Source organism: Colobus angolensis, unplaced genomic scaffold (genome assembly GCF_000951035.1).
Source record: "Colobus angolensis palliatus isolate OR3802 unplaced genomic scaffold, Cang.pa_1.0 Scaffold240, whole genome shotgun sequence".
NCBI lineage: Eukaryota > Metazoa > Chordata > Mammalia > Primates > Cercopithecidae > Colobus > Colobus angolensis.
In genome coordinates, this window is record NW_012115600.1 from 2,258,333 (window position 1) to 2,267,079 (window position 8,747).

The following is an 8,747-nucleotide window of genomic DNA, read 5'->3' on the forward strand; positions in this document are numbered from 1 at the left end:
AACTGGATAAATGAAAAAAAAAAAAAAAATAACTGCTTGTTTGCTTTCAGAGACTTTTATTTTTAGGAAGAGCTTTCAGGGTGACTTTAGACTCCATGATTCCTCGTGTCCAAGAAAGCTCCAGGAAGGAATGTAGGTGGTGTTATTGGAAGAACTGTGATAACAATCTAAAGTACAGAATATAAAAGGGCCTGAGAGCTGCCCTTTTCATGTCCTGCTGCTCTGCAGGCACAACTTCCAGGTCCATCCACGCCTTCAAAGAAGGGCCATATTCTCATGGCCTGGTGCGGCGGCTCATGACTGTAATTCCAGCACTTTGTGAGGCCGAGGCGGGCGGATCACCTGAGGTTGGAAGTTTGAGACCAGCCTGACCAACATGGAGAAACCCCGTCTCTACAAAACATAGAAAATTAGTTGGGCGTGGCGGCACATGCCTGTAATCCCAGCTACTAGGGAGGCTGAGGGGAGGTTGTGGTGAGCCAAGATCACGCCATTGTACTCCAGCCTGGACAAGAACGAAACTACGTCTCAAAAAAAAAAAAAAAAAAAAGGTCATATTCTCTATGTAGGGTGTGTGACCTATCCCTCTGCTTAAGAACATTATAATGAAGCTTTTACTTTAAATGTTGAACGTTCAAATGAAATGCTACAGAATATTTTAATGAGCTTTGAGTGAGTGCCCAGGACAGCACTTCTGTGACCCCTTAGGACCCATAATGGTATCTAGGGTAATGCTTTGTCCGAAAAGTCAAGGGTCAATCCAAAGTTCTACACTTAACCAGGGGCACTCTCTCTGAACCTCAGTCTGTCTAACAAATGGGGACAACCATGCACTCTTGTCCCCTCCTCTGGGGGCAGCTGTATGGATCAGAGGAGAGGAAGCACAGTAAAACACTTTGAAAAGAGCTCTGCATCTAGCAGAGACTGTTTCTAAGGGAGGTTGAGGGCTGAATGCTGTGAAGTTAGCTGTGCACTGGGGCTGGAAATGGGAAGTGGCTAAGAGGCCTTTTTTCTAAGCTGGTTGCTCCCTGTAACACCAGCTACCTTTTATTGGGTACCTATTTGCCATAGGTTTTATGTCAATATCTCATTTAATTTAATCCCCAGGCTGACTCCACTGAAGTATGATGGGAAATTACTTACAGACATGAAGTCATGGGTGCAAAGAGAAGGCACTGGTGCATGACAATAAGAGGGAGCAGAGGAATTCAAACTTTGGAGGTCTTCCCTTGGGTAGTGGTGGAGTAGAAGGCAATACCTAATTTGCCCAAAATGTCAGTAATGTGTGAGATTATATTCATTCATCCATTTTTGATTTATTCAACAAACATTTATTGAACACCTATTATGTTGAGACACAGGACAAGTGCTATATGAGATTTATTTTTCCTTGTATGGTTTCTGCCCTCCAGAAGCTTACAATTCCTATCTGCCTTGCAGATACTATCAACCAACCTATCTGCTTTTCTTCCCTCCCTCCCTCCCGTCTCCCTTCTATTTATCTATCCTAGACCTTGTTCCAGAAAGGGAGTAGGAAGCTTGAAAGGGCTATGTCCACAACTTTGGGATCAGGCCAACTTCGGTTTGATTTCATCTCTGTCACTAAGGGGAGAGCCAGATGACCTTAGATGTTACATCACCGCTTTGGGACTGTTAACGTCTTCTGTAAAACAGGGATACTTATGGGGGCTACTTCACAGGCCTCTTGAATTACATGATATATATGTCAAGCACTAGAACAGTGCCTGACATATACTGTGGACACTGTTATCTAATTCTCACAGCAATCATTTTGCTGAGGACAAACTGAGGTAGAAGGAAGTGAAGTTGCTTGTCCAAGGCCTCAGGCAGTCACCCTCAGAGCTGACGTTCTTTAGTAACTTGGCCAACCATGTGACCCCATTTTACAGGTAGGAATGGGATAGAGCATCTACAGCTAGCATTACGGTGTTAAGTGCTCAATAAATGATAGTAATTTTAATTGGAAAATCAAAATGAGATCAGATAGCTAAGCTCACTGCTGAGAGGCTGTAAGCCAGACAGCCCCCCGTCTCCTTTCCTGTGCCTCCTGGGGATCTCCGGGCAAGGACTCAGTCTTCACTCTCTTCATCCCTGCCCTTGCCCCAGGAAGGATGGGGACACAATGGTCATCTGTCAATGGGAAATTATTTTAGTTTAATGACACTTAAACTGGGGCTTTGTATAGAATTTCTAATTACAAAAGCAATGCAAGTTCAATGTAGCCCATTTGGGGGAAGACAGGGAAAATACTGAAATCCTGGTATTTCAGTGCCCACAGAGAAGCACTGTTGACATATGGGTATATGTTCTTTCAATATTTGAATATAGGTCAGCAGATCTGCATTAAGAGTTCTGGATAATGAGAAAGCATTCAAGTGTTAGAAAAGGACGGCGAGTCAGCAGGGTCCTCGTGTTCAGCAGCGCGTGTCCCGTCTGGTAAACGGTGCCGTCGTTGCTCAGTACACCACTTTCACAGACACACACAGGAGCCCTGGCTCTCAGGGCTCACTTACAGTGGCCCTAACTTTTACTGCTCCCCAGCGTGCCAAGGAGAAGTGTCATACTCTTTGGGAACAGCGGCTTCTGGACAGGCATGATGGTGGAAAGGAGAGGAGGGATGAAGGACTGTGCAATCCTCCAAGAGGGCAGATCATCATGTCTGGAGAAAGAACATCAGTAATCTAGAAAAGCAAATCAAGATGATTTTGATAGGGAACTCCACCCTTACAGTGATTCACTAATCTGGTCTTATAGAGGGGGAAATTGAGGCTCTGAGAGGAGAGAATTTACTCAGTCACACAGTAAGTGGCCAGAGGCCAGGCAGAACTTGAGCCCAGGGCACTCCCTAACTTAGTCCAGTCCTGCAAGAATGGAATCAGAAAGATGTAGGTTCAAATCTCAATTCTTTAATTTATTAGCTTTTTTTTCTCTTTTAAAGAATCTCACTGTTTGCCCAGGCTGAGTGCAGTGGTGCAATGTTGGTTCACTGCAACCTCCGCCTCTCAGGTTCAAGCAATCCTCTTGCCTCAGCCTCCCAAGTAGCTGGCGTTACAGGTATATACCACCATGCCCGGCTGATTTTTGTTTTCTTAGTAGAAACAGGGTTTCACCATGTTGGCCAGGCTGGTCTCAAACTCCTGATCTCAAGTGATCTGCCTGCCTCCTAAAGTGCTGGGATTATTGGCATGAGCCACCGCACCCAGCTAACTTTTGACTTCCAACAAATCATTTAACCTCTGAGTCTCAGTTTCTTCACTTGTGAAATAAGGTTAATACCATCCTCGTTAGATTTAAATGAGAATTAAATAAGAAAAAAAAAAGGCTTTTCTAACAAGTATTGAGTGCTAGATGCCAGGTACAGATAATGTGCTTCACACGCATTATCTCATTTACTCCTCACAATAACCCCATAAGGGGGGAATACAGTTTTTATATACACTTTACAGGTGAGGAAACTGAGGCTCAAAGAGCTATACAGCCACTTGCCTGACATCATGTAGCTAGTAGGTGGTTGGGCTGAGATTTGAAAGGAGGCCTGTGAGTCTCAGAACAATATTATCTTATCACATAGGTAAGTCTTAGCACAGTGCTTGCAAAATACAAACGCTAACTAAACAGCAGCCCTCATTATTTACTGTCGTTATTGTGGATATAATTATTATGTTACATGTAATCGGCTGGTCTCTGTTTATGTTCTTTTAAACTTTTTTGTTGTTGTTTTGTTTTTGGAATAGCTGTTCTGTTTTAAATCTCCTCTGCAGAGGAACCAAGAGCTGTGCTGATCCATGAAGGGGAAGTAGGTGCCAGCCTTGCTTAGCCCCATGGGAGCAGGAAGGGGGCAGCAGCAAAGCATGGGGGGCATCTCTTTAAAGGCCTGGCATCTCTGGGTTGTTGGGATGAAGGCCTGGAACAGCACTTCTACCTCCTGCCCGGGAGGTGTAACTCCTATTGAGGGGTCTGGTGACCTTACAAACTGGCTCATGGCATCCCTGCCTACCTAGCCCAGACCACCGGTCCTTCTATCCCATCCAGGATATTTCTGTGGCCTTCCTGTGTGTGGAGACATAGAAACCCTCTGCCCTGTGATTTGGGTCTCTGCTGATCTCTGAAGATGGGTACAGTTGATGAAAGAGGCAAGACCTAGAGGCAGAGGGAGAGGACCCATTTTTAAAAGCCTAGCGAGCACAGACATGCCACCTGGAATCCCAGCCTCCCCTGAGCCCAGCCAGCATGAGTCACCCGACAGCCCTTCACCTGTGGGTTGCAACACGGCTGACAGAAACTCCACAGCCTTCCAAGAGGTGGGCAGACAGGTACATACAGAGGAGTGTGCCATCCTTTGGACTGCAATAAGTTTTGCAGTTACAGTTGGCACCAAATAGCCCTTCGGCCACCAATAACCTCTGTGAAGTGATTGGGTACCCAGGCTCTGCTCTCGGATTAAATCCCAGCTCTAGCTCTACCACCGCCTAGCTCTGCAGCTTGAGTAGTTTACTTCAGTATTCGGTACCGCAGTTTCCTCATCTATAAAATGGAGATATCAAAAGTGTCTTTCTCCCAGGGTTGCTGTAAGGATTAGGTGAGACAATGCATGCAAAGGCTTAGCACAATGCCCAGTGCCTGTGGTATATGAAGCACCTACTAGGTGCTAGACCCTGGAGATTCCACAGTGAGCGAAACAAAGTCTTTGCTCTTATGGAGTTTACATTCCAGAGGAAGGGAAGAAAGACAATAAACAATTAGAAAAATATCATAGGTCATATTACATTATATCATAAGTCATAAGGGCTCTGCAGAGAACAAACAGTAGTGTGATCCAGAGTGATTGAATGTCTACTTTATTTACAAGGTTGACTGAAGAGAGCTGTTCTGAGGAGGTGGCTTTATTAGCAATTATTTACTATTATTTATTAGGGTCCCCTGGGCTTCCCCCAACACAGCCTCCAGGGAGAAACCAACCTCCGAGAGTTCTCAAACCCAGTACCCCCTCTCCAGAGCCCTGACCCCAACCCAAGAGGGCTCCTTTGAATTCCGACTTTACCCTGAAAAACCTCCATAAATTGGCAGGAGTAGCTGAAACCTCATTTGCCGTTCCCAGAGAAGAGAGAGAGAGAGGAGTGGGCCAAGTTGAGGTTCCCAGGAAGATACAGCAAAGAGATAATTTGCCAAAAGGGGAAGGGTGGGGGAGGGGAGAATTGAAAGAGAGGGAAACAAAGATGCCAAGATCTCTGGCTTAGATTTAATTTCAAACTAATCCTGGAAGAAGCTCTTTAAAAAGCTCTAACATTCTCCTGTTTGTGTTTGTGGATATTCTGGGGTTTACCAAGCTTGTTCTTCATAGAAGACAGCTCACAGCAATTACTCTACAATTACTTCATCTATCAGGCATTGAATTTCTCCCAAGTTCCCCATACAGAACGAAGCACTTGGCGCCTGTGAAATGACCAGCTGGCTGAGGCTTCGGAGGCACCTTCAACTTTTCTATCCCTTCTGTGCTAAGCAGAGGTATGTGGCTTGCCCACACCCCCTTCACACCCAATAAAAGCCTGGTCTCCTTTACTCCCCCACCCCCTGCCACCAACACACATCCCCCCCAGATAAACCCTTGTTTAACTCTTGTAAACTCCTCTATAACAGTAACCCTGTTTTTCTGGCCTCAGTTTCTCCAGAACCCAGAGTAGGGTCTGGCACACAACAGGTGCTCAATGGATGTCTACTGAATTGAGGCCACTGACTTCAGCCCAAGGGGCAGCCAGACTTGGAGTGAGATGACCGCAGATTGGATCTGGGCTGGGACCTTGCTAGCTGTGCCCTTGGGCAAGGCACTTTGCCTCTCTGGCCTCCATTTCCTCCCTCATCTGTAAAATGTGTGTTGAAGAGGAAGGGGGAAGCGATAATCCTAAGAACCAAAAGAAGTCACTTGAGTAACTGTAAAAGATTATTCATAAGTATTATCTTAAAGGGGAAACCGAAAAAAAGGGAACTTATGCAAAGATCTACCTGGGAAAAGTTGCTCTCGCCTTTGAGAATTCCCCAGTGGTACAGAAGGAGGGGGCAAAGAAATGTGCGGGTGGGGATGTTTCTGGGTATCTGGGACGGCTAGAAACAGGAATCAAGTTTTCCTTTAAGCCAAGTTATCTGTTTGTCCCTGTACTTCTCCTCTAGTTATCTTGCTTCTTTCCAACATTTTTTTCTCCATCCCTCCTCCCTCATCTCCACCCCCCACCCCCTCACCAAGGAAGGAATTGGCCAGCTCCACCCAGCCAGTCCCCCATAGCTCCGCCCTCCTCGGCAGGCTAAGAGTTAACAGCTGCACCTGTTGAGGTATACCTCCAGTCGCGGGCACCTGTACCTGTAGCCAATCGGCGCCAGCGCTGCTGGGAACCTACCTGTCAGCAAAATCTCAACACCCAAACCTCAACATAAATCAAACACTTCCCTGGGCAGAGAATGTCTGTGTCAGGCAAGAATTAGAGACAAGCGGTCAGCAGAGCCTCAGTGCTGATCGTCGGAGCCTGGGAGCAGGAAGATGTCGAATGAACTTGAGTGAGTAAACATCGGTGGATACCTGCCGCTCTCGGGGCGTGGAGGCTGGATGGGGTTTCCTGGAGGGGGAAGAGCGGGGAGGCCGGCACCGGGATTCACAGAGCAATTTGTAAGGGTAAATGAATGGGCTGACGATCTTACTTTGGCGTGTCAAGGCAAGCCCCAGTCTCAAGCTAGAGGTGAGTGTTTCCCTGGGAAAACAGTTTTTCTCATTCTCTTTGCTGAGCAGTTTCGAGCCAGGCAGGGAAACACAAGACTGAAACTGTGAAGGTTTCTGGCACCACTTTTTGATCCTCTGAAGGGGCCTTGGAAATCAGACAATCCCAGTCCCATCGAGGCTTTCTATCTTCTTGCCAAAAGGAACTTCTTTGAGGTAGTTCTAAGAGCCGTCTTAGGCAGAGTTGAGTTTCTCTAAAGGGACTTGTTTAGTGGGCTGGAACAGTCCCAAGTGGGAAGGTTACAGCGTGGTGGTTAAGCATGTGTACTCTCTGTAGTGGGCTTGACCTAAGTTCAAATCCAGGCTCTGTCCCTGGGTGATCTCAATTTTTCTGGGCTTCATTTTCCTCATCTGGAAAACAGGTACAAGAATGCTTTGTAGAATTCTTGCAAGAGTTAAGTGTGATAAATGCTGTAAAATGCTTAGCATAAAGCTATGGTCTAAAGATGTGTTCAGTAAAATGTGGTTCATCTTATTCAGAGGCAGTTCTAAGGCTAGGGAAGCTGAGAAGGGATTTTTGGTAGGTCACCTCTCTTGGCTGGCAGGATGCATGTGCTTTCCTGCCCACATCTGAGATTTAAGATCCTGACTGACTGATGCTCATCTTCACCATGGTGTCCTTCTTGGGGTCCAGACCTTAGAGAAAGTAGGATGAGGCTGGCATCTGGACTGCTTTAGACTGGGTTCAGGGAGCTGGCAGGAGAAGCCGGAACCCTTTAAACACAGGCTCTCCTTTTCCTGCCACCCTCAGAGGTGAGTGGGCAGAGGCAAGGATTGTACCATCTTTTTTCTAACTGCTCCTCAACAGACTGTTTTAAGAACTTGAAGATCTGTGTGCAGAGCAGTGCCAGGTCCTGATTGCAGACAGGATTCTATGTTCTAGCTAGCCCTTCAGCTCTTCATGTTCACAGCACAATCACTTGGTTTAACAGGCACATTTCATTTCTTTTGAATGAATTTCCCGGGGTTGACAATGTATTGACAATTGGACCACAACGAGAATAAGAGCAGGAGCATTGGTGCTGACACCTGGGTTCGAGTCCCAGCTCCAGCACTTACAGCTGTGTGATGCTGCGCAAGTCACTTAATCCTCACGTGTAAATTGTGGCCAACAGTAGTATCCACCTCATGGGGTTGTTAGGGGATTTGACAACTTCAGAATACTGATTGCTTTTAAGGCTGGTGGAGAACACGCTAGTAACACCATTGTTCCTTCATGTAGAAATAACCAATGAGCGTTCCCGACCCTCTTATTTTTCCATACTTTGAACACACAAAAAAATCTTTGAGATGTGTCTCCATCCCACTTAAATTTGCTGGCTAAAACTGCGGAGGCTACAGACAGAATCTATTCATTGCTGTACGTTAGGGGGTATGTGTTCTGAAGCTGGGTTACTTGAACAGAAAGGTTTCCTGCTTTTCTCCTCCCTAATGGTTTGGATTTGAAGTCAGATCCGCTGACAGTTGAGGCTTCTCAGTTTGGGGTGGGGTGAGGGAAAGCCAGCTGCCTACTGAGTAATTGCAAGCGGACTCCAAGCCACCATTTGAGATTACAATGGCAGAGCCTGGGGGCTCAGCTGCCCCTACTGACAAGGGGAGGACACCCGGTGCTTGGCTTGCAAGTTCTGAGCTGCTGTTGCTGCTGCGGCCTCGGCATTCTCCTAAAAAGTGCCAAGAGGACTGGCCATAGCTTATAGCTTGGGCCCTCACGGAATGGCCAACTCTGGCCAGGCCTTGATATAGTGGAAAAAGTGAGACTTGCCTGTCACTCTAAATTCTGCCACTTACCAACAGCAGGATCCTGGTGAATTTGTTTGTCGTCCCTGACTCTCATTCTGCTCATCTGTCTGTAACACCTACCTGGCAGGAACAACTGTGAGCTCCCCATTGTGGACCAGGAGCTCCATCCGCGCCCGCCCGGTGGGCAGGCCCCGGGTGTAAGGCGGCACTTCGAAAGCTGGTC

At 46.8% G+C, this 8,747-nt stretch overlaps 1 protein-coding gene across 2 annotated transcripts in view; it reads left to right on the top strand.

Annotated features, from left to right (window-relative positions):
* Window positions 1–6,320: 6,320 nt before the first annotated feature.
* Window positions 6,321–8,747, top strand: part of GRHL3 (grainyhead-like 3 (Drosophila)) — a 35,898-nt gene continuing 33,471 nt past the window's right edge. The window contains exon 1 of one of the 2 annotated variants that reach the window (XM_011945601.1): window positions 6,321–6,567. In XM_011945601.1, coding sequence (XP_011800991.1) covers window positions 6,551–6,567 — 17 coding nt within the window. In that variant the 5' untranslated portion in view covers window positions 6,321–6,550. Of the gene's footprint in view, window positions 6,747–8,747 lie in introns of both variants that reach the window. The other variant, XM_011945602.1, reaches the window with a different exon arrangement.